This window comes from Chlamydotis macqueenii, chromosome 1 (genome assembly GCF_036417535.1).
Source record: "Chlamydotis macqueenii isolate bChlMac1 chromosome 1, bChlMac1.mat, whole genome shotgun sequence".
Lineage (NCBI taxonomy): Eukaryota > Metazoa > Chordata > Aves > Otidiformes > Otididae > Chlamydotis > Chlamydotis macqueenii.
The window spans coordinates 17,239,782-17,265,853 of NC_141556.1; the positions used below are offsets into that span (position 1 = coordinate 17,239,782).

The 26,072-nt window shown below is 38.0% G+C and overlaps 1 protein-coding gene across 2 annotated transcripts in view; it reads left to right on the top strand.

The window, feature by feature from the left end:
• Window positions 1-24,066, top strand: part of GRAMD4 (GRAM domain containing 4) — an 83,762-nt gene extending 59,696 nt beyond the window's left edge. Inside the window, exons 5-21 of one of the 2 annotated variants that reach the window (XM_086746854.1) lie at window positions 280-338; window positions 2,352-2,484; window positions 2,949-2,974; window positions 5,000-5,091; window positions 6,685-6,776; window positions 7,706-7,754; window positions 8,601-8,672; window positions 10,027-10,070; window positions 10,188-10,297; window positions 11,539-11,693; window positions 13,970-14,005; window positions 14,824-14,841; window positions 15,414-15,561; window positions 16,033-16,126; window positions 17,215-17,299; window positions 19,005-19,073; window positions 20,110-24,066. In XM_086746854.1, the coding sequence (XP_086602980.1) occupies window positions 280-338; window positions 2,352-2,484; window positions 2,949-2,974; window positions 5,000-5,091; window positions 6,685-6,776; window positions 7,706-7,754; window positions 8,601-8,672; window positions 10,027-10,070; window positions 10,188-10,297; window positions 11,539-11,693; window positions 13,970-14,005; window positions 14,824-14,841; window positions 15,414-15,561; window positions 16,033-16,126; window positions 17,215-17,299; window positions 19,005-19,073; window positions 20,110-20,211 (1,384 nt within the window). In that variant the 3' untranslated portion in view covers window positions 20,212-24,066. The remainder of the gene's footprint in view (window positions 1-279; window positions 339-2,351; window positions 2,485-2,948; window positions 2,975-4,999; window positions 5,092-6,684; window positions 6,777-7,705; window positions 7,755-8,600; window positions 8,673-10,026; window positions 10,071-10,187; window positions 10,298-11,538; window positions 11,694-13,969; window positions 14,006-14,823; window positions 14,842-15,413; window positions 15,562-16,032; window positions 16,127-17,214; window positions 17,300-19,004; window positions 19,074-20,109) is intronic. The other variant, XM_086746863.1, reaches the window with a different exon arrangement.
• The last annotated feature ends 2,006 nt before the right edge of the window (window positions 24,067-26,072 follow it).

Here is a 26,072-nt window from a genome sequence, read left to right on the forward strand (position 1 = left end):
CAGACTGTGGCTAAACCATCCCTCTCCTTCCAGTGGATAGTATTTCTCTGGATCCTAAGTGCAATGTGCAATGAATGTTTTGAATCTTGTGAAAGGATGTAAATTTAGTGGGGTTTTTTGGGGTTTTATTTTTTTTTGGTGGTTGTTTTTTTCCTTGTCATACTTGTATTCTCAGCTGTGGAAACTATGGAGATTCCAGTACTCCGTTTACCTTAAAGGGAAAAAATTTTTCATCTCTATGAAGATTAACATTTCAAATTGTTTCGGTTTTCTTTGTAGGACGGAAGAGGTGCCTGCTCAGCAACCTGCAAAGCCACAGACGCAAACCAACGGTACAGGTAATCTTGGTCAGATCTCTACTAACAGTTTGATTCAGTTGGATTTTTTCCACCCCTTTCTTTTGATCCATAGAAGCTCAAACCTTGCTGAAAAACCTGTTGGGTCTTTAAGCGGGCTTCTGAAGAAGCTGAATGTGAAAGACCGTTTGAGCAGCTTCTTACCTCTCTGTGCATAGTTCTGTATTTAGTTTTTGTAGTTGACTTTTCACACCTGAGCAAGGAATTTATTACATATTGTAAAGCTTTTAGGAATGTAATGAAACCTGTTGTCTGACTTCATCATTCTTGCATGCCTCACTGATCCTTTACTTACCAGAAAACAGGTGCAATACATACAAGAGATGTTCCATTTTATTCTCAACTGCAAAAGCTTTTTTATGCCATTAACTGTTGTATTTGTTCATTTTTCTAAAGCGAAAGACATTCTGGAGAAGGAATAAGCTTAAGAGTTACTCATTTTTTGGACATCTACACCGTTGTCTACATTTCTCAAGCTACTGCTTATTAGAAATTCAATAATATGGTGATTTCTGAAAGAACTAAGGCAACAGGCAGGTTCTCAGTCTTTCAGTACACTTCAGCTTTCCTCCCTGCACTTCTTGATTGGGACTTAGCCTTTTAAATCTGTGGATTAAATCTGATGTTGTGCCTGCTGTATTTCCATAACGTCAATACTTTCTATTATGTGAGCTACAACCTGTCAAGTTTTTTTCTTGCACATTCAAAATTTTTCCCAGTAGTTTCTGAAATATTAGCATGTGGGAAGCTACTTCCTGGGTTTTTTTTATTTTCAAACTGAAGTGTCCTCTGAGCTGTAAACTGTCACTAAATTCCTTATTTTTCTAGATATCGCTGTCATTCATTAATAAACAGTTTGATTCTGTTTTCTGAGCACTGTTTGCCTTTTCTCACATGCTTACAAGCATCTTTGTGGCTGTTGTAGTTGGCTAATTAATCTTTTATGCCTCTGTTTAATCCTATCTTAATTTTATGGAGCTCTGTACTAAGTTTGGTCCTGGAATAGTTGCGATGAGTGTCCTCTTTGTGACATTGCTGTATTGACTTACCTTTCCAAAGAATAGTCTGTCCTTCCTTCTAGACAGTGATTTTTGTGAGTTACAGGCAAAGCAAAAGGTAATTGGTTTTTTTTTACCTGCACTGCCTTAAGGCTTTTACCCTTATATTATTTCCATATACTCATATATTTATGTTATATTTTTCCATGGAAACTGACATACAGAAAGTGTACATCACTTCATGACTTTGCCATATAAGAGTTTCCAGGCAGTGTTATGACTATATATTCCATATATACAAAGTGGCTTATGCAGCATAATTTATGTGGCCTGGCTTTAGAAAAAGAAACTGCATGAGATAGCTATATATATATTTTTAATATACCCACACACACAGACATACACAATCTTTACAGCCTTTAAATGATTGGGAAGTGGTAGTAAAAATGTCTCTTGCAGAATCTTGTTTAAGTTTCCACCTCCCTTTCCTGTCCAGTTCGTGTCACTGCAAGGTCGTCGTCCTGCTCTCTGCTCAAGAGTGTTTTGCTTTACACTGGCTTTTCTCAAGGTGGCCATTCAGCACAATAGGAGCACTGAGATTTAAGTCAGTCTTTTGTTTACAGGAACGTCTTAACCAGAAAATGTTTTTACAGTGTTTGCTAAAAATTCTCATTTGTTAGGATGTTTAAGTAATCTCTGTACTTCTGTAATAAGATGCTTCCGTGTGCTGTACTTAGTGCAAAGCAAAAGTCACCTTTAGTCTTATTTTAGCAGCTTAGTGCAGTCAGGATTTCTGTGCAGTGGCAGAAGTAAATTGCATAGTAAGTTTCTGTGAAGAGCTTCAGTGAAGGACAGGAAAGCCGTACAAAGCCGCATTCCCAACGAAGCACAATGTACAGAAGCAGGGGCAGGCTTTGGATGAAGATATCTGCTAGTATTATCCTGATACTTAGTGCTGCTTTTTTTTTTTTTCTTTTTTTTTCTTTTTTTCTTCAAGATAAGCGCAGTCATACAGTTTGCTCGAGACTCCAGAAGTGGTTTTGTGACAAATTTGGGGAGTATGTCGAGGACTTCAGGTTTCAGCCAGAGGAGAATACAGTGGAAACAGAAGAGCCACTTAGTGCTAGAAGGTAAATATCTAACATGATTGTGAGAAATTGTTGGCTTCTTTACAAGTTGCTCTTTTTCTCTTTTCTTTTTTTGACAACATTTTACATGGTTTGAGCAAGTGTTTGCATAAGAAGTAATAAAACTGAAAGTACAGAACCATCTCAAAACATTTGTGAATGCTTTGGCCAAAACATGAAATCTGAAGTTTATCTTCTGTCTGAGGTAGAATAAGAGTTATATTATTTACCAAGCTCTGACGTATGCCTCTTGAAAACTGTGGACAAAGTCTTAGGCTGGAGAGCTTTTACATTTCAGTTTTTTACCTGACACCAGATAGGCTGTATTACTTACTAGAAGCATTTCATAACAGGCAAGAATGAAGCTTTATGCACAAACATCTGTGAGCAGTATTTTAGGGACCAAATGTACACAACTGTGCACTGCTTGCCTATTTAACAAGTTGCTTTTATCCATTATTTTTCAGGTTGACTGAGAATATGAGAAGATTAAGTAAGTACTTAGCAGTATGTTATTTTCTGGAAGTAAAAATAGTTTTTCGTAACCCTATTGGGAGATTTGCTGCATTTTAAAATACAGTGGTTTGAAATAGTTCTACTAGTTCATGAGCAGAAATGATTCTGAAATCCTAAGTTAGAGTTTGGAGTGCAAAGTAACTTAGAGGAGCAGTGGTAGGAGCTTGCCTTTAATCTTGAATTACATAGGGTATGTCTGAACTAAAAATGTCATATTAATTAAAATATGTAAACAAGTAATGAATGAGAACAAGTTATTTGTCCAGTGGCAAAAGTAACAGTGTTCATATGCTTATGCCTGAGCCCCTTAGAGTTCACTTGCTGGTCCATTAGCTTTGGCTTTCAAAGAAGGAGGGATTGGACAATGCATACCTGGAGTGTCTCTTGCATTTCTTTCTCTTGTACAGCTGATAAACTATTTTGGAAGATGGAGGATGCAAGATGGCGAGTTAAACAAAGTAGTTAAGCCCTCCAAAAGTTCTATGCAGCAAAGAATTGCTAGCCTGAAAAAAAAATCGGTGCTCCAAATTGTTAAATTATTGTAGGGAGGAAGGTGAAATTGAAATAAAGGTCTGTAATCTCTGTGTAAGATCAGTTTTGTTCTCCTTGTTCTAATACTGGTATTCATTCTAGCTTCATTTGTGACCTGCATTGCTTTCAGAATAGCTTTTTAAAAAACAGTGTTAAGCTTAAGCTTTAAATGGTTCTTAACTTCCACTAGATGAGCCACAAAATCTATATCCCCGTTGTTCAAGGGTGTCTAATGACCACCTGGAGCTCTCAAGAACCTTATTGTCACCAGCGGTTTCTAGGTGTTGACTTTCCCTGCAGGTTCAGTATAGAGTGGTGGAGCAGAGCAGATGGAAGCGGTGCTTGAGTCCATTACCTCCTCCAGTGCCTTGGGCATGCCCTTCCATTTATTTCATCTGCTGCTTTGGTTGTGCCACTGATGCCTAAGGAAATCCAACTCTAGTTGTTTAATTACTTCCCATAGAAAGTGTTTTTAGGATAGCTGAATTTCAAGCCAAACAAACTAGGACAGCGAGTCACAGGCCCTCTTGAGGAAAGCCTTTAAAAGTTGTGAGCCGTACTGCAAATGAGGGTGGGTACTTCTGGGGCCCCCTGTGCAAGAGGATTTGTCACTCTTCTCAGCAGGGAAGGCAAAACTGGTGTGTTCCAGGAAAGAAAGCAAAGGGTCTTGTGGCAGCCCTCTCCTGTTTTCTTGTGTCCCCTAGCTAGTTTGCCCAAGTGGTGTAAGAACTTAGAGGAATAGGGTAAAGGACAAGTTTTTTTTAGGGAGCTGGGGAAGAGCTCCTCTTGCTGTCTCTGGCTGGGTGGGCATCTGCGCATGGCAGTGACGCCTCTCAGCATAGGTTTGTGAGTCACTGTGCAGTGACTGTGGAAGGAAAGGTCTGCAAAGGTGTGAGACAGACTTCTTCAGGCAGCGAGGTCCTGTGTCTCTTGGCTTATGAAGAGTAAGCAAGCAGCAAAGTGCTGCCAGTAGATAGACCCCTACAGAAATGTAGCCAAGAGAGATGTAGCCTAGTCTGAAGCTAGCTTGGTCAAGTAGCAGCAAGTTGTTCCTCAGTGGCTTGGAGTCCAGTCAGGCTAATGTACATTGTCTTACAGTGGGATGGACTGATTGGTGTGAAGGTCTTCAGGATAGCACGAACAGGGCTCAGAACAGTCTGCTATAAGCATCCAGGGTACCCTTGTTGTAAAAGATACTGATTTGTGTGTGTGTGTGTGTGTCTGTACTTCAGAGTCTAGGCATAACCTTTGTTCAAGTCTTGAATAACACTTTAGATTTTGGAATGCACTCCTGAACTAAGTGTTTGGTTACATTGATGGATTTCATTTTTCTTAATTTGAATAAGCCTTTTTATTGTTACATGTCTTGAATATTCCTATTATTTTTCTAACTCGGTTGTTTGTAATTTGCAAGTGATTTAACCACTGCCAGCTAATTCTAACAGTTTGGTTTTTCTCCGCTTCTTTTTAGAGAGAGGTGCCAAACCTGTTACTAATTTTGTGAAGAATCTTTCTGCCTTATCAGACTGGTATTCTATCTACACTTCTGCTATTGCCTTTATTGTAAGTTGTTCTATTCCTCCAGGAGCAGTAAGAACTTCCAATGAATTTCAGTACATAATACGTTTTAAAACTGCTATATCTGAGTAGGGGTTGTGCTACAGTTTATTTCAAATCAAATAGTGTGATTTCATTTAACACAAAGTACCAATAGTTGTCACTTAAATTATATTTCAAAACCACTTAAATTATGTATTTTGGGTTTATTGTAGCATAGTTTTGTAACTGTTAAAATAACTTCTAACAATCTGGGCATTGTTCTCTCATTTCTTGTTTCCTGTCTTCCAGTTCTGTAATACGGTTACTTCAGCCTCTGCAAAATCTCTTCTTGCCTAGGGCTGAAATGCTGATAGCAGCTATGTTTGATAAGAAGCTGTCATTCACCATCAGAGCTCTTTGCCATTTGTTAGGATCATATTTACTGATAAGAGGCAAAATGCCTTGTTTTGGTTATCGTTTAATGTGCAAACATCGAGTCTGTGAGCTGAATTCAAGCATTCCCATGCTATTTAAGAAGGTTTGCATGCCACAAAGTGGCATAACTATTTAGTGGAATTTTTATTTTTTTTTCCTTCTAATTGTTAATTAAATTATCTAAATTATTTTGGTCTTGGTATATACAAAATATTTTTATGTCGAAGGAATTACTGGTAGTTGTAGCTGAATGAACCTGTTTAGTGGAAAAGTCACACAGCTTTTCATTAAATGATCCTTCCCCGTAAGTTCTAGAGCTTTGTTTAATGCTACTTTGCACAGCACAGCTGAAGGAATATTGAGAGGAAACTTCCCCTCTTAGTGCCCTGTGTCTGTCCCTTCCCCTAATCTACTGACTTTTCTCTCACCTCTCCTGGCAAACACGTTCTTCAGATAAAAACTGAAAGAAGGAACTTTAGCTATTGTGCAGAAAGCTCTGGGACCTCGTAGCCAGAGCGATGCTTCGTTTTGGGGTTGGCAGTAAAAAGCCTAACATCTCTGGGTAAGGAAGCTGAAGTGTCTGTATTTTTCAGCAGCTGGGAAGGTTACAGAATACATTTTGAAACACTTTGCGTATGAACTTGTTAGAGAAAATAAAACCTGTTTTCCTGCAATCTTTTTAAGATTGGTAAAAATTTGAGATTTAATTGACCTGAAAGAACAGAGCGGGAGTTTATCCTGTTGCCCCATATAGGGCCAATTGTTATAACTCTTCTGCTTTTACCATTGTTTCAGCCGCCCTAGGTGAGGTTAGACCGTATATCATGGTCACATAGCAAATTCAGACTTCAAGGTTTCTTTTTTTTTTTCCTCTTACCCCTTCATGTAATTGCGGTGTTGGAAATACTCAATACTCTCTCTCAAGCAGCCAAGAACTGGTTAAGCATCATCTCTGGAGATTTGGTTTAATCTTAGTTTCGACTTTACATTCATGAATGCAGTGCTATTGTCGGACGTAGGTGGCTAAAAATGTGTAATTTTTGTGATTTGAGTTGCATGATTCTGAACCCAGCAATACAGTGGGAAATGGTATTTCACGCAATTTACTGTACTCCAGTTTGTAACCCACATCTCTCTCTCTTTTTTTTTTTTTTTTTTTTTTTTTCCCTTCTTAATCTGCAGATTTACATGAATGCTGTATGGCATGGCTGGGCCATTCCTATGTTCTTATTTTTAGCAATTTTGAGATTGTCCCTAAATTACCTCATAGCCAGGTATTTACTTAAATACTAGCTTATTCTCTTGTAACACTGTGCTTGAATCTTATTATTCCTGCATTGAGCTGTAAACTGTTACCTTTTCTAATGTTGTGAGGTAAGTCTAACAAAGTAAAATTCAAATTCTAATATCCTTGATTTCATTACTCAATTTCTATAATTTTTGACTATTCAAAGGAATTATCTTCGTATCCTGTGACTTGGGTCATCATAAACGATGATGCATGCTCTCAGGCACACTAAAATTCTAAAATAAAATTCAGCAGCATTTGTAGTAGTTGGAGAACATCATCTTAAATATTGAAGCCTGCTACTTTTCCCTCTAGAGAATTTTCACCTAGGCCTAAAACTGCAGTTTTGCTTTTTTCAGTAGCTCTTGGCATACTTTATCTGGAGTATCTTCCATTTGTAAATTCAAACTCTATTAAAAAATAAGTTGTTTTTTTTTTTTAAATGTACATTTTCTGTACTGAGAGGTTTTTTTTTAAATGTTATTTTAGGCTGATGGTGTTTTCCCCCTTAAATTGTGGAGAGGGCCTTAATTGATGCTTACTGTCTGACAGTCTATTTTCTGAAAATCACCACTAGCAAATAGAGTCCTGGAGAAGTTGATGTAACTTTGTTGACATGAAAAAAATGTGCATGTAGTCCACTTTTGTTGTAAAATCCACAAGTAGTGATTCTGTGTAGTATCTACCTAGCTAATTTTTTTTTTTAATGTATACACCTTTAAAACTGTCTGTGGTTGGCCACTTGTATTTTTGTTATGTCATGAGTTCTTCCTTAATTTGGGGGTTATTTTAGGGGTTTTTTTAAGCCATAAGTGGTTATTGCAGAAAACTACTTTTTAGTTTCTTACAAATAGTCCATGTTGGCAGGTGGAGAAGTAGTACTTGTTCTCATTTAACTATTTTCATAACTTCTAGGGGCTGGAGAATACAGTGGAGCATTGTGCCTGAAGTTTCTGAACCTATGGTAGGTCTTTGATCAGCTTGGCCTGTACGCCTGTGTTAAAAATTGCACCTTTAAAACCTTCCTCTGTGTTTATGAGGGTAGTTGTGAAAAGAAGGAAGAGTGAGGTGCAAATAAAGACACTACAATTTTTTTTTTTTTTTTTTTTTTTTTTCCCCCTCTTACAATTTAGAAATCTTCACTAACAGCACTCTTAGGTTTGGATGTTTCACGCTAAAGTATTCCAAACTTGAATCGCATTTCTGGAATCAATGTTAATATGCCAGCCTGGGACAAGTTAGATCCTGTAGGATCTTCAAGAAGCCTTGCATTCTGTTTTCTCTGTAACATTTTGAAATTAATGTTTGCATACTCTACTTTAAGCAGGAAGGATTTTAAGTGTTAATGTAAGAAGGAGCTCTTTGAGTTTCAAATCTTTCACTAAGACTTAGTGAGACCTTGCTTCCAGGTTAATTTTCTTACTCTTAAAAGGCCAATAATCTATTTAAATAAATACATTTTAAAGTTCTAGATTCTGTGCTAGAGCAGAAATAGATCCGTTTAGGCGTGTGGTCATAGACTGAAAGCCATTGTAACAGTGCTGTTCCAGAGACTTACTGTGTCTTTTGCAGCCTCATACTTAAGTGTTTGTATATATCATGGAGGAAAAGCTTTGAGAACTAAAGATAACCAGCTTTAAAGACAAACAGTAGATCTGAGACAAGAGAGGAACTTGGTAAATTTAGAGACTGTTTAAAATGAGAGGACCATTGCTAAGAATGTTGAAAGGTTGCCTTGTCATGAGGAGTTTTGTAGAACACCAGTTTCAACTGAGCTGAAAATTAATGGATTGTCTCTTTCTTGCCCAAGGAACCCCCAAAAGAGGACCTGACAGTGTCTGAAAAGTTTCAGCTTGTTCTAGACGTGGCTCAGAAGGCGCAGGTACTGTGCTACTCTTGGACCTTTCTGGCTGCTTCCTTAGAAGTAAGAAGGTTCATAACCCAAGTGGTCTAAGGATATTGTTACACAGCATGTGAAAACAAACACACAAACAAGCAATACTTTTCCTGCATAGGGATCTTTGCCAAAGAGCTATAGAGATCTCAGTAAAATTCCTGGAGCTTCTGAAGTGGCACGATGCTTCAGAGAACTGATTGAGGTTCTCCAGTCATGCCTCTGAGGGATGTCTGGAGGGGAACAGGAGCAGCTTCTGACAGTTTTTCCCCTAATATATTCATATGAGCTTCTGATAATGTAGACGAGGTCACAAATCTTGCCGATGTACTGGAATGTGGATCCATATCCGAAATCTGCTAGTTGCAGAACTCGTGTAGGAGATGCTATTCCTTCAAGGTTTAGCTGAAGGTTGCTGTCAGTTTAGCTGTGTTCAACGGTTTGTACAGCATCTCCGAAATAGCCTGTTTTAAACAACACCAGCCTCAGCCCTGAAATCTGCTGCTTGTGTGGGAGAGGGTGAAGGAAGATTTTTCTCCCAACTCTGTCAGTTTGTTGAGCTGCAATAGTAGCTGAGTGACTCCACCATCCAGTTGAACTGCAGCCTTGCAGCATGTCTAACAATGTGCTGCTGCTGAAAGTAGCTTACCTTTCTCTTGCCAACTGTGTATGCTCATCTCCTTCCTTCTGCTGGTGGCCATGCGTATGTTTATATGAACAACTTTGGAAGTTTATTGGGAAGGTGAAATTTACAGGTGCTGTGGCAGCACAGATTGGTCAGAGATGATAGCTGAATAACCCTCTTAATCCTGAGCAGGAGTCAGTTTGCATCAACAGTTCTTGGAATTATGTGGAACGTAGTAACTCTGAGGGTGTATTATAAAAACCTGATAGTGATGTGTTTCCAAAGAAGCCATAAGTCTAACATTTGATGAACTCGGTAACCGCCTCCTGAAATTTCAGTGCTCAAAATGTGTGAAGCAACTTCCCATTTTGTTACCTACTGACACAAGCTCTTAACTCAGATTGACAGCTTAATTTAAAATATTTGCAGTGATGTAAACACTTTTCAGTCGTGACAGGGGGGTCAAATAGCTTCTTCACTTCTAACAATCAATCATGAGTTACAGAACACGGTGTTAAATGAAGTGGAGTTCATTCAGTATTGCTGTTCTGTTCTGTATTTACTCAATTGTGAAATACATAAATGACTAAAAATGGGTTTAAAAAATCACTTCTGGAAATTACATATTCTGCAAGATAACTCTGTTGGTTTGTATTACATGGACAAAACCCCAAAATAATGCAGGACTTGCTTTTTATTCTATTACTTCTTATGCAGAACCTTTTTGGCAAGATGGCAGACATACTGGAAAAAATCAAAAAGTAAGTTATCTGATGTATGGGTTTTTTTGTTGGTTTTTTTTTTCCTCTCTTAAAAAAAGACTTGACGAATGTCTGGAACATTAGTAATAAAATTTTGTTTCTTTTTTTTGTTTTCAGCTTGTTCATGTGGGTCCAGCCAGAAATAACACAGAAGCTCTACATCACTCTATGGGCAGCTTTTATTGCATCGTGCTTTTTGCCCTATAGGATTATTGGGCTTGCAATGGGTAAATGCAATAAATAATTAACCTGTTGCAGTTGGACTTAATATGTTAACACTTAACACGATCTTTAGAGGAAGAATTTAGAATTTGAGAAAGAAAACCTTGCATTAATAAATAATGCAGAGTTTTAAAGTATTTTCATTGTGCTTGACGTCATTTGTCATGTGCATTTTGTAAACAATCTCAGGATACATAAAATAATAGAAGATGACTGGTTAATGCATTCATCTCTTGAAGAGGGGAAGCTTATGATGCAGACCTCTTCAGATTGTCAGCTGTAAGGCTTTGAGGAAGTCCTGTAGTTTGGGTTTTTCTTGCTCGTACATCCTTGCAAATTAAATAGTGGGATCACATAGAGGCACAAAGATGACAGGGTTGGAAATAAGCAAAAGGGTTAATGGGACTACTTGTAAAACTTGGAGGATAGGCTGGACAAAATGAACAGATTACTGTGGGTGAAGCTGCAGATACTTAAAATCTCAACTGGGAACTGGGAAAAGAGAGTTCTCACTACACGATGAGACTGTCTTTTCTCTAAGATATGAAGCCACGTCCTGTGAAAAAAGAATTCCCGTTTTTCATTAAAGTAATGATATGATCAAATGAGCATTACTTTTAGGGGCACTGAACTTCAAGTTGTGTTAGCTTGAACACCTGACATGGCAATTGAGTTAGATTGGTGAGGAATTATTTTTTTTACTCTTAGACTCTTAGAAGGAGATGTGAATTGGTTTCAGTGAAGTTCTGAGAGAGTATTTCAAGCCCTTTTTAATCTGACAGAATGCAAGGAAATATCTTGCGGAACATAAAAGACTGGGCTGGAAGATGGGGTTTAATGTAGTACATGAGAGCCCTCTGTTGCCATTTAAATTCTTGCAAGGAGCTGCAGAGTCAAATGCTCTGGTGTGTTCTCTGTTTTGGAAGTATATCATGTTTTCAGAATGCTTCTGGTAATAAGGAATGTATGTTTGAGTTATTTTAATGTTCCTCCATGTAATAAGAAGCTACATAAGTGGTTTAAAAGAACTAGGAATGAGGAGGAAGGAATTTGGGCAGAGAGGAAAAGAAAAATAATTTCCTGTCTTTGGAAGAAGAATCGAAATACTAAAACCAAGAGAATGGTTTTGCATTATGACTGAAGATACAGAATTTGTTTTCGTTGATGAACTTGTTAAAATGTGATCAAAACAGTGATGTTCTTAATGCCCCTTCAACTTGCCTACTGAAGTGATCTTTTTTTTCAGGACTCTACGCTGGAATCAAGTTTTTTCTTATTGATTTTATCTTCAAACGATGCCCCAGACTAAGAGCTAAGTATGATACTCCTTACATCATCTGGACAAGTCTCCCGACAGATCCTCAGCTTAAAGAAAGATCTAATGCTACAGTGTCGAGACGGGTAAGAGTAATAAATCTTTTTGTCCCTCTGTTCCAAACATCTGAAAATCAGATGCCTTTCTCCCTTTCCCTTTTCCCTAGTGACTAGAGCACATTAAAGGGAAGGTTAATTAAATCCTAACAGTCAATGTTAGTTCTATTTTTTTTATTATTTTCAAGATCCACAGAGTTTTTATATGGGTTCCCTTTCTGGTATGAGAGAAATCTGTTATCAAAATGTGTATATAAACACATATATATACTGAAAATCATATGAAGCCAAACACACAAAAATAACACCATCCATATTCATATCAATTTCTGTAACATATATTCTGTGTAACTTTTGTTGTCAAAATTTATTCCTTTTTTATTCCCCTTCTCTGTTCTCAGACATTCTTTTTCAGTGGAAATTCAGATGCTTGTTGATATTGAAGAACAGTTAGTTAGAAAAAGAATTAAAAGAGGGTTGAGTATAATATGCAGCTTACTAATAGGATAGGCATTAACAGAGGTAATAAAGTAGTTTACAGATTTAGGCATTATGTCTTATGGCTATTTGTATTAGATGACCTTTAGCATAGTGCTAATAAATGACTTTTCACCATGTTTATACTCACAACAGTGAAATTTTCTTTTGTTAAAAATCTTTAAGTTTTGTGCTTTGTGCATCTTTGCAAATTGTTTTGGGGCTTGACACGATGGCAGAAAAGGAAGTTGTGCTTTTCTGTATCCCTGAATTTGTCAATGTTTATTAGTTTAAAAAATAGCAGTAATAAAACTTCAGTCTAATCTAATTTTAGCATTTGCTTAATGCCTCCTATCACAATATCTAGTTGCATTCATGGGGTAGCTGAGCACTGTAATAAATTCCCTGGCTACAATGTGCAAGATTTAGCAATAATTCAACGTGAGTACACAGCTGGAGAGCAGGAGGGATAAAAATGTGAACCCTCAGTTGTTAATCTGTCAAAAAGAGGAAGAAGAAGAAGAAATACAGGGTTCTAGGGGAGATGGAGCAGTTGGTGTTAAAATTATAGCTGCAGCATAATCCGAGTATTTCAGAAGGAAGTAAGAGAAAGTCAATCTCTGACTGAATGCGAGTCTTTTGCTCCTATTTTCCGAGGGACGAAGACAGTGATTGTCGCTTCTGCCTCTTCCTTATGGCTTAAGTTTTGACAGGTAGACCAGGGTTTTAATACTACTGTGTCTGACTTGATGGACTTGACTTGTCTCCCTCGAAAGGATGTGCAGGACTGCATTACCTACTTCCAGATGTCTTTGAAAACGTTAACCTAGTCTCAATAATTTTGGACAAACTTTCTTACCCCATGAGAGATTTCTGAGAACCTTGTAGTATAAAAAAATAGATTTTTCTACAAAAAGGTAAAAACCAAATAGATTTTTCATTTTTTTCATACAAAAGGCAGAGCCCAAAAGCATGTAGTGCCAGCATATGTGCATTTGCTTTGACTTCTTATCATTAACCAGCGTACAAGACCATAAACCTAGACACAATGCAATATTCATTGCCTGCGCCACCACTCTGACCCTGTGTCCTTAAGACAACAATCTTGACAACAGTATCTGATGGGTAAAGGTTGTATGTCAAAAGCTGATGACAGATCAAGTGAAAAGGAATACCTTCAGGTATTCTTACCTCGAGGTTGTTGGTGACGTTTTTAAACAGTCAGGACTCTTCTGGCATTACAAATCAAATCACTTCCACTTAGATTTAAGACTTACCAAAATTGGATGCAATGCTTTTCTTCTAGTAATCGACCATCAGTTGCCTCGAGCCTGGGTGGTTATGGGTAAATTGACTGCTTCTTTTAAGGGTAGAGGAAACATTTGCATGTTTTGGGAAGAACTAGAAGTAAGGGCAGAACTTTCTCACATTTTCAGCCATGGGATGGGATGTGGTACTGAAATATAAACATCTTTTTTTTAATCTCTATATAACAGGTAGGTAGGAGGCAGTGTAGCAGAAAGCAGGAGTAATCCTCATTCCAGTGCAAAAAGCATTTGACCTCTTGCTTTGACCGTTTGTGTGTTTTGGGCCATGGAGCTGCACCTGGTTAAATGTATATGGAGCCAAATAATTTGACCAAGAAAGCCTTCCAAAAATTCATCTGATCTTTACTTGCACAGAAATTGTTGGAGAAGCTTTATTTTCCTTGATTCCAGGGGCTTGATCATTGCTAAGGGCTCTGCAGGAGGGCAGTAACTGAAGCAGTAGTACAGTTATCATCTACTATTTGCTTTCCATGTCAACTTTCTTTATTCTTTTCCCCCGAGGCATCGTTGTATTACAGTTACCCTAAAAGCTGGATGGTAAATACCCTCTGCTGTGCCTGTTTCGTCAGTCTGATTTCTAGTCAGCAATTGCAGTGTGCATTTTTTCATTGGCTTTGGATTTCTTTTGTTAGCACTAAATCCTGCGAAGTGTCAAGTGCTGCCAACTTATGTGCAAAATAAAAAAAAAGCACTGAAGGCTGGTTGGCCTCCAACAGCATCGAGCCTTTACAGACGAAGGGCTTAGTCTTGAGCTTGCATGTTGTCAGTTTGCCAGTTGTTTAACTGCATGTGTATGGTAGGACTAAGAACGGAGCTGTTAATGCTTCAATGACAAAAGCCAGCCTTTGAAATCATGTGGTGCCCCCCCAAGATGAAAAAGTAAATGCAGGCAAGCTTTCCAAGAGGAACTGCCTACTGTCCTTCCAGAAGCAAGGCTTGTTTGCTAGGGCAACAGTCCAGTGGCTCAGGAACTCTGTTTAAATGTAGATTTTACTCAAGTACTTTGGTTTTGAGAACTCTATGCTACCTTCCCCCGTGCCTCCCCCGCCAAGGATACTGACAGCCATTCTGGTTCTATTTCACGTGTCACCACTCTCAAAATTCAGTGCCTTTGCTTCAAAGCAAAGGAAAGATCAATGGCTCTAACGCAACCTGAATAAATTGGTGTGCTCTAACCACTGATAACTCTTCTTTTTTTTTAATTGCATTCATTGTGTGTAGTCTTGGTTTGTGAGCAAGATCTTGCAGTGTCACTCAGTTTATGTTTTATTCTATGTATTATACTGTTTAAATAGACTTCACTTTTTTTCTTTTGTCACTGTCACATTTGTGTTGTTTGTTTCTTTTCCTGCTAGCTGTCAGGGCATGAAAAGGTATGGATCCTAGCGTGGAAAACTTCCTTTCAATTTCAACATTTGTATTCATAATGAGCTTATGCAGTTTTGTGTGGCTTTTTCTTTGTTTGCTCTTTCTTCTTTCTGAACTTATTTTGTGCAATAATATTTTGTGTTCGGTCTGTCTCTTGAAGACCGACCAAGTACTGATAATATATTAACTGTTAGTAGTCCCACCAGTGTAATAATTGGAGCTGTGTGCTGTGACTTAGCTGTGTCTAATCAGATATACCTCTTACTGTAGAAAAATGGTATTTTAAGATCTGCTTTCACCCCTGCAAAGGGTGTCCATCGAAGGACAGCACTTTGAAAGGTTGTGTTCAGATAACACATGAGAGTTTTGTGCTATAGCAGTAGTGGAGTGCAATAGTCCAAAGTTAACTTTGTTGAAGTAGTTAATTAAAACTATAAATATATATATATTTATATATATATAATATAATTTTTTTTTTTTTTTTTTTTTTTAGGAAGGATAGTTAGCCAAGTTATTTTTAACAGCACAGCTTAAATGTTGCTGTTCAAATTTTGGAATTGTGTTTATTTCTCTGCAGCTTCAAACAGCAGCATCCAGAAGTTACGTGGGCTCAAACGCCCCAACCGGAGTAAGCAAAGATGAAGACACAAGTCGTTTTCATACCACCAAGAGGGGGAATTTTCACGAAGTTTTTAATCTGTCGGAAAATGAGCGTCCTTTGGCAGGTATTATGCAACAGGAAGGCTACATTAGTAGAGTATTTTCTAAAAAGCCAAGGATAGTTTAAAGTTTAATTTCTTTTCTGTGCAATGTACAGGTATAAGCTTTTGATTAAAAAGACTTGCTTTAAATTAGGATGAATGAAGACAGTCTCTTTAATTCCCCATCCCTGCAGTTCTTTGAAAGAAGGCGCAGCCTGGTGTGCCTTTTGTGGTAATGCAGATGGAATAGTCAAGTTAAAGGGAATAATTGTGTGGGTGATTTTTGGTTTGGAATTTTTTTAAAACAGTGTTAAAACAGATTGTAATGATGTCGAAAACCACCTTATTCAGGCTTTTCCTTGTAAACACTTCTAGTTTTAAGTATCTGAAGTTTAATTTTCAGTGTTTTCTGCTGTTCTATAAGGAAACTGTTGGGGGTAATGCCTGTCTGTCTCTCTCTTTTTCTTAAAGTAAGATTTCTTATTATTTTTTCAGTGTGTGAAAATGGCTGGCGCTGTTGCTTGATTAACAGAGATAGGAAGATGCCTACAGACTACATCAGGAATGGAGTTCTTTATGTCACAGAAAAGTGAGTCATTGCACTCTGTACATTTCTTAAGAGGGAAATGCAACATACATTAAAAAAATTGAATCTGAAAGTAATCCTTTAGCAATGTTTTAAAACAAAAATGCTTTTTCATGGTGCTTTAAAACCTCAGGAAAGCACCATAGGAGAGGGAGAGCTGAATCTGGGGTGTGGTAACACATAACAGATATGACTTTGACTTGCATAGGAATGAGGAGTAGCTCTGTATAGTTAGTTGTCAGTAGCTGCAGTTCTTGATGTGGAAAACATACTAACTATATATATATACACTAAAAAAGAAACCTAAAAGCTAAGTATATATGTGATCAATGGTTATTTGGCAGATACTCTTAGTTTCTTTTTGTAAAGCAGATTGAATGTATAGCTTCCTTGAAACAATGTGCAACAAAAAGAAAATAGAAATTCAAGCCCTGGTTTCAAAACTACTAGTTGATTTTAATTTTTTTTTTCAATCCTCACTTACCCCCCCCAGCCTTCCAGGGCTGAATAACTATCGTCACTACTGTTTGGGTCTTGCAGTTCTGAAATTCTTGGGTCTGAAATTCCTTTGGAGTGTAATGAATGGAAGTAAAGCTCATCTGTATGCAATGTCACCTTGCGATAGAGAACACTCTCCAGTTTTTAGAAATCTGAGCTTTTGTCTGCATCACAGTAACATGAAACTAACATAGTGTTTTCCATTAATCTTCTTTTAGGATGGTAAAGGATTTATAAGCCTTCTGAGATCTGGCATTTCGACTGTTTAAGGATATACGTGCTTCCTGTGTCTTTAAAATGCTTGTCAGGTTTAACCATTCAGTGCAGCAATATAAATACACAGATTTTTTTGTGTGTATTTGTGCATACAGTATGTTCTGGGCTTCCAGACACATTAGCCAGTTGCTAGAATTCATGAATTTTTGCTATAAATTAGAAACCATAACTGAATTGTGTATTGTGTGCCCCTTTTTTTTTTTTTTAAGCTGATTTTAACCTGTCAGATTTCATACTTCAGAAGTGACGGGAGGGATATTTAAAGCTTTGTTTTAGAATACTGTATCAAAATGAGCATTTTCTTTCCTTATCTTCAGTTACTTGTGCTTTGAAAGCTCCAAATCTGGCTCATCTAAAAGAAATAAAGTTATAAAGCTGACGGATATAACAGATATTCAGAAGGTATGTCTGATTTGTGTTGCAAATAGGGGAGGAAGCTGGTTTTCTGTTCAGCTAGTCATGTTTTGCTTTTCTGCTTATGTTATTTTGAAAAAGCATACCGCTGATAATTTTTAAAGGTAAAATGTTATTCTTTGATCAAGAATATTTTTCAGAACTGCTTGTTTAGTGATTTGGACTCAGCACAAGCAAACTCACTATGAGCATAAAAACAAAGTAGTTTACTAAACCCTTACACTCCTGAATGATTTTTAAATTTAAGTTGTGTTGTCTTTAACTCCTATGTTGACTAGAGCTGCGTAAGCTTTAAGAAGATTTATTGTTAGCAGGAATTGTGTAATACTGACTTCAGTTTGGGTGTTGATATCAGTAGATGTACCATCTTAAAAGTAAATGCCTCAGAGGGACGAAGGATTATTGTCAATGGAGAAAAGGTAAATCATTAGAATAGCCAGACTGGATGGGGCTGTGGTTTCATCTCGTTGGGATCTCATCTCTAACAGTGGCAAGAAGTAGGTGGTTGGAAGCATGGCAAGTACAATGTGATCCATCCTCTGATCAAGTTTTATCAACCTGCATTCACCAATGGCTTTATTGGTTCTTTGCATCATTCTGTGTGGCGTTTAATGTCAGCTTTTGTTACCCTCTCTGAACTTGTCCTACTCTTAAACGCAGACACCTCTGCTTTCTACTACATCCTGTGGCCATGAGTGCCACAGATTTAAATCATGCTGTGCAAAGAAATACCTCAGCCCGGTGTCTACTCCAGATTTTCAAATGAGTTCCTTCTATTCATATCACATGTCTATAAAGCAGACAACTTACGCGTAACTTGAACATTCCTGTTGGAAGTAATAATTCATGTTGATGGATTTTAAATGTCACACTTGAAGTAATGCTGGCTCGTTGTTTAGTAGATCTTTACTTCCATAAGGGTCCTTTTGCATCTATATAGTCTTGGGGTTTTTTTTATGAAGATGAGACAGGGATCATGCAGCCAAGCATAAAAATGTACTGTGCCTGGTTTTACTTGGGAGTGGGAAACACAGACCAGACTCGGAGTCTCTTCCCCCTTGCAGATATTCCCCAGTTCAGCCAGCTGTGTTCTTAGCATTACAGACTTTCTTAAAAAAAAAACAAAAAAACCCAAAAAAAACCAAACCAAAAAACTCCACAAACAAACAAAAAAACCAGCAACAACCTATGCATACCCTATTTATCTGTTTTAATTGTGAAAAAGAAGCTTTTTCTGATCTGCTTACTGCTCCTTTGAACAGTGGATGAATGTTACTTGTAGGGCAACCTCTGGGTGATACTCACAATCGCACTCTCACTCGCGTACTTATGTACACATAGAGCCGGGCTGTACGGCCTGCCCGCACCCTCCAGCTGCCAGCGTGGTCCCTGGCATTGTGGCTGGGCCAGCTCCCATGCACCCAGCGGTAACTGGGGTGCTCGGTTTTGGGCTGGGGATGGTTCTACCGGGACACATGGGAAGAAGTGAAACAGCAGGTTCTCACTGCACAGGTAGTGCTGTACCCATTGACTCTGGGATCAAAAAACAGCATCTGGCCTCTTGTTTTTAAGAGGTCTGTTAGCTGTGACTGGGAGGATACACCGGTGACGAGTTGTGTAACCTTCTCAGCACCTTTTGCAATTGTTCAGTGTGTAAGATATGTTTGATCTGTGTTTTTTTTTTTCTTCTTAGTATAAAGTGCTTTCTGTTCTCCCGGGATCAGGGATGGGTATTGCTGTATCAACACCATCTACACAAAAAGTAAGTAGCTGACTGTATGTATGTTGCTGTGCTTGACTTAGTGCCCTTCTTGTCTTCCTTCTCTGGCTAGCACCAACATAAAGGCTTTTTTTTTTTTTTAACCTTAGGCCAGCGGGGTTTTTTTGAGGTGTTTTTTGTTTGTTTTCTTAAAATTTTGATTGTATATTTTTCAGTATATTTGGCTTCAGAATTTTAATTTAAACATTTAGCTTCTTCTACTGCCTCTGGACTATTTTACTGTAACACTTGAGAAAGACTTGCTTCATTACTTCACTACCTCTATCGACCGTTCCGCAGCACCCTTCATTGGGAGCATGGGGGCTGTTCTTCTTTGCAGTCTGGAACGAAAAGCTGATGGCTTGAGAGTATCTCTGGGTGAGGAGGCTTTGGGGTGGAAGGGCCTGACTCTCAGATGCAGTTTTCCCGTTTCAGTCTTATGATGCTAAAGATTTAAGCTTCTCTAAGCCTCAGATACCTTTTGGGCAACTGAAACTTTTCTTAACATATGACTGAACCTTATTTTAAACTAGTCATCTATAAATAACTTTTCTTCAAGTCATACGACTGTTGTACCAGGCTTTCTGCTCATTGTTTGATATTGGGAAGTACCTCTTAATTATGAGGTTGAAAACGTTCATCTGTCTAAATAAGTACTTTATGAACTGAAACAAAGAGGCACTGTTAAAGGTTTTTAGAAATCTTTAATGAAGGCAGAGGTCCATCAGGAAAACATCATGCACTGTGCAGATGGAGAGGAAAGAGAGTTGACATGTTCTCTGTATCTGCAGAGTATCTGCTGATACTCTATGCAGATGCATTTTATGCCATGGTTGTTTTAAGGAAGATGATGGAGCAGTGAAAGAATCTTAGAAACTCTGCCCTATATCCAAGGATTTAGTAGAGAAAAAGATTCTTATGTCTTTATTAATGCACTTTGAGTACAGTTCATCTCCTGTTCCTATTGATTTTAATGCCTATACTTAGAGGAAGATTTTTCGTTTCCAGACTAACATGATCTTTTTTTTCTGTTATTTAGCCTTTGGTGTTTGGTGCCATGGTACACAGAGATGAAGCTTTTGAGACAATTTTCAACCAATATGTGAAAATAACCTCTGCATCGTCAAGCAGTGAGAGCTAGTATCTTAGAAGATCTAAAGGAAACTTTCTTATTTTACAACTTGATAGTGAAAAAAATGAACATCCCCATCTATTTTGCAATAATTTTTCTTGTCTGGTGGTTTATATTCTATCTGTTACATAAATCTAGTGTATTTTATATATGCCTTCATGTTTGTTTTTAAGGTTTTTGTAAAAAAAACAAAACCAAAAAAAACCAAAAAACAAAATGAAACAAAACAGTGGAAGTGCTATCATCACTATTAGCCTTGCACATTAAGCACTTTTAATGTTTATTTACTGACATTAAAAGCTGGGAAGATACTTGGAGAACTGACTAAATAACAAAGTGAAACAGATTGATCCCTTTAACTCCGCTGATACCACTAGGGATACATTTGTCCCTTCCTCTTACTAATTTTTCCCTGAGATGTGTGAATGATGACTACAGCAGCCTGAAGTCTCTTTCTTCAGCTCAGAGTTTTTAATTAGGTTCTTTATTAAAACTGATAGCAGCACCGAGGAAGTATTACCATCTTCGTATTTCTGTATTTTTAACTGCACTTAAAATAACTCCTCCTTGCTAATCCTTGTGTTGCAGAAGGATATTTTACCAGTTTGGTTAGGTTCCATTTTTCCTGCATAGACATTTAAATTGTTTGTACAGTGAATTGGAGGAGAAGGTTTGTAACTATATCTTCCTTTCCTAATTAACCAAAGTAAGAGGAAGGAAGGCAGGCAGATACTTTTTATAAAAGAGGGCACCAAAATGTTGTTCCTAAAATGTTAGGCATCATATATTTGTATTTCTGTAGATACTTGTCATAGAAGGGCTCATCTATTGTACATGTTGTATGTACAAGGTGTTTGTACGTCAATGCATTAAAGACTTGCAGTCTTTTTGTGTTGGGGAAGGTGGGAATAATTAAACTAAACTGAGACATGACTTTTTTTTTAATTTGGCTTTTCTCTTGAGTTACCTTGTAATAAAATAACACTATAATATAGCAGCTGAAAGCACTAGTGCCTTTTCAAAGCATAATTTGAGGGGCATTGGTGTGTTGCTGTCTTTCCCCTTGCAGAATTAAATTTTAGTAACAATTAAACCTAACTGCCAGGTAAAACAGGAAGGCTGTGCTCCTTCTCTGAACTCTCTCAGGCCTTTCTAGAAGCAAAGCACATATTGACCTTTGTCTTTAATATTAGAAAGCTTTTGTACTCTATATAATAGCACCCATCTGAGAGGTTTAGAATTTTATTTGCATTTTCATGAAAGCACAGTAGGAGCTATGGCAAGCCTTCCAGTATGTCTTTTCCTTTGGTATGTCTTTTGAGTTTAGTAGCATGGATGCCTCCAGACATCATATGAATGTCTGCAAAAAGGGCAATGGAGATGCAAATTCTTATGTAAAAATGAGACTTAATTTCATGGGTTTTTCATCTCTTTTTTTAAAAAAAAAAAACAGAAATTTTTGTTCTTTATAGGGAAAAGGGGTAAAATGAAGGAGGGAGAGGGGAGACAAACACCAAAGGGTGTTTAACTCTTAGCACAGTTTTGAATTAAAGTCTCTCAACAAATGCAGCAGTAATGAAGAAGGTGGCAGTCAGACTGTACAAATCTTATTTCACTCTGGCTGTGAGGAGGCATGATATGAAGAACTTTAATATTAAACTTGATATGACAAAATACTGTTGAATACTGTGATTTGGTTGAGTATTGTAAAGTGAAACAGTGACAGGGTAAAACTCTGTGTCCTGGTGGAAATGTGAACAAGAATGGGGGAGAATCCACCGTAATAGCTGAAATGTTATTTTTGGTTCTCCCTTTAGAGTGGCACTTGAATGTGTCTTTATGGGACCTGGAAAAGGGGTGCATTTCTAACACCTCCGTAGGTATGGTGTAACTCTGGGCCTGAAAACTTAAAATGTAAGTGAAGCTGGTGGGAAATCCATTTTGCCACCATCTAGTACGGACATAGCTTGACAGTTCATGGTTTCTTCACTTCACACATGCAGGTTTTCTGTTTAAGTAAAAATCCTTGATCTTAAATTCTTCTTATCAAGCCTACTTTAAAATCAATTAATCTTTTTTGTAATTGTTTTGTGTTATCATTTGGCTTTCCTTTCTAGAAGCTTTCTTGAATAGTAAGTGTGGATTACAAATAGGCATTAAAATCGCTTAATGTTATGTAAATCTAAATCAGATTCATTCATTTTGTTTTAAGAAAAAAAACCCTTGGGTATGTTTAAGGTTATCCTTTTTTTTTTTTTTTTTTTTTTTTTTTTTTAAGAAACAGAAAACTATATTTTTTACAGAGAGCATGCTCTTTTTCTTATTTTTGTATCATTTTTCAAGTGTAATTTATACCTTCACTCTGATCATAACAGCAGTGTCAGTAGGAAATCGGTTGACTTGCACTTATTACCTCCTCCCCCTCCCCCCCTTCACCGGCTGACCCTAGCCTACAGGGTTGTCCTCGGTTCTGGTTCCTGGAGGAGCTGTAGGTCCTATGCTGGTGGTCAGGACAATTAACCATGCCTAGGCTTCGGAGAGGGAGAAAAGAAATCATTATCCTTTTCCCAGACTGAAATGCCTCATGCATACAATATGCTCTTAAAATGTTTTTTTTTTTCTGGACAAAGAAATCAGAAACTTCTTATAACATCTAATGTGTTGATGTTTGAAATTAATCCACGCTTTAACAGTGTGAACTTAGAAGTTAGAGATTCTTAAAGGAGTAAACCTAGTGCAAACTACAATGCAACATTGTTTCATTCTAATATATAGAAAACAGACTGGATTTTTTTTTTTTTAACAGAGTTGTAATATAACTGACAAACATCTATGTACATATTTTGTAAAGTTCACTTTACATTGAGTTGTCTAGGTTCCTGCTACACACCTGCTCCTGTGGCATCCATTCCATCAGACACTCGAAGAGACTCCTGTGCTTTTCCCTGCTGCACCCTCACGGGTTTGGAGGGCAGGAGGGGATGGACAGTGAGTAAATTATACTGGACTTGTGTAATTACACTAAAGTTCACCTTAAATTCCAATCTTCCAATGTAGTTTTGCAGTGTATAGCCTGCTGTACTTCAGTGACAGGCTGGGTCGTACCACTTAATGTAAAGTGCTACTTTCTGATAGCAGAAAGTGATGTTCTTGTCATTCTGTCTGTCTGTTTGCTGTTTATATTTGCAGTTCTGTTGATGTTTGTGGTTCATTGCTGGATCATTCATGTGTAATCGGATTTAAATTCTTTAGAAGTGCATTGGTTAGTTTGAGTCCCTTTTAAAGACAAAAAAAAGGGAGATGAAAACTGACTTTTAATTCTTTATTGGTGACCATTTAAATTCAAAAAGCAAAAAAAGCTGAAATATGAAATCATGCCTTTCCGTGCACTGTAGCTTTTGCGAGGCAAGATTGAATGAAACAAGCTATTTATTAGTAGCAACATCACACAGGATGCCAGCAGCAAAACCCGACCCTTGTTCCTGCAGACGAAGAGAAAAGAGATTTTACCCAGCCGTGAAGGGATGAAAGGATGTACTTTTTCTTGGCTACTTAAACTTGTATTAAAAACACTGGTAGTTTTTATTGAATTCTGTACATTTTGGCAGATGTTTAATTTCTACTAATCATCGAAATATAATGGATGTGAAAATTTTTATGTCTGAAGTTTGAGTCTATATTTTGAAGTTGTAAATAATTCATTATCAGTGTAACTTTTGTTTGACAAAAGACTTATACTGTATGAAGAATTGAAATAATGAAATGATTTGCCCTGTACATTTTTTAAGAAAATCTTGTTTGTTTAAAAAGTCTTGTATAAATTATAATTTTTATTTAAATAAACCTAAAAATGCTTTGTGCTAACACTTTTCTACAAACTTTAATGACTTATCTATCAAAACTTTGCCTGATTTCTTGAAACAAGGTAAGTTAGTGCTTTTTGGCAGATTCATAGCTCCTCAAGTCCATCACTGAGGGAGAGGTGGGTGGGTTTTGTTTCTCGCTGCTTTTGAAGCCCAAGGAATGTGCTTTTATTTTAAGTAGTCCTGTTAATGTGCTGGAGAGTGTGTCTGTATTTTTGGGTAGATCTTTGTCTGTAAGTACATTTGTGGCTTGGTAATCACACGGTTAATTTGAAGGATGAAAAAACAACCAGTGATTCCTAAGATGCTGCCACTGCAGGAGGGCATGGCTGACATGAGACTGTTCCTAGGAGTAGAACCTCCTATCTGCCAGAGTTCCTCCATGAAGCAAACAGCTGCAGACTGTGCTGCAGGTGGGCACTGGGGGTGAGAATAAGCCCTTTTCCACCCCAGAGGTGTGCAGGAGGTGTGCTCTGCAGAAGCATTTCACGTCTAGGTGCACGTTCTTCTGCAGCATCTGCGGTCGCTTCAGCTCATCGGTCACACTGACAGGGACCGAACTGCTGAGCCTTTGGCCGTGCTCCTGTGTAACCTGGAGCCCTGTGGGGACAAACGGCAGGGCTGCTTTACCCACGGTGTACGCCGGGGAGGCTCGCTGCCCAGCACTGGCTTTCACTGGGTGCACAGGCCTTTGTCTGCAGTTAGAAATGTAATGCCAGGAGTGAGCTGCCTAGCCATCTAATCCAGACCTTTTTGTTTCCCTCTACAATACTCCTTTCAGTGCTTTGCTCAGCTGAAATAGATCAGTCTGGGACACATCCTCCAGTCGTGAATGACTGCTGCTCTATTTCAATATTTAGTTTTCTCCTGATGGCAGTGACACATCTGGTAGTGCAATGATGCTTTTATGCTGCTATTTTATGTGTTCTGAGAATACTTAACTTCACATTTGTACTACTTTAATGCATTTTTCATTAAATATTTGTACAAGATGAGTTGCATCTGCAGCAGTACTCACAGAGACTGGATTCAGCCCTGCCTGCATGAAGCCTCGTGGTAGGAGAGTGTGGAGCCTGGAAGTCTCATTTTGGCTGTGAACTGCATGGCACTTGGGAGGAGGGGACAGTCTTCCTGAAAACAGCACTTGCGTTCTCAAGCTTGCTTCAGCAGCCCCTGAAAGTAATAGAATTGAATTGAATGAGCCCTTTACCTGCTCTCCACGTAACTAATGCCTATGCAAGGAGAGGAGGCATGCTGGCCGTGGTCTGCAGGGTGCCACCAGCACATGCTGGGTTAATGCAGATGAGCAGATAAAAGCACGACCTTGTGTGGTACCAGGATTAATGGTAAAGGACAGTTAAGGCATTCAGCTTGGAGAAGCTGAGGGGTTTTCTTTGCTATTGCCTTTAAGTAATTTTAAGTCTGAGTTCCTCTACTGTGGATTCACTAAATTCCTCTGTTTAAACAGTTTTAGGATAAGCTAAATGTTTCACTCACAAAGTATTGGCTCCTCTCAAACCTTCAAATATTTTTCCTACCTCATGACAAAAAGGAACTGAAGATGCGAGCCGTTCCTTTTCTGTGTTAGAGAAGTCCAAGCACTGCAAAGGGAACAGTCCCTTGCAGCAGCAGTGTCCGCACGGGGCTGTGGATGCTCCGGAGTTAAGTGAGCTTCCTGCAGTGCCTCAAGGATGTAGTGGTTGTGAGTGTGTCTTTGATATGATATTTGACCTGCACTGGTGCTCTGTTTGGTCAGGTTGGGTTTGGATGAGAGACAGAGAGGGAAGACGAGAAATTTCTCTTCATCCCTACTTCATTTGGTAATTGGTGTCTGGCTTTTACCTTATAATCTAGCAGAAAGTTCAAACTGAATTATATCTGAAGAGAAGTTGCTCTTTTTTCATTCCTCAACTGCCCAAATTTCTCGTTTGCCATCTATGTTACTAGTCAATTTTTGAATTGAGAACTTTCCTGTTTCCTCTTATTTGTATTTTTCTGCTTCAGCGT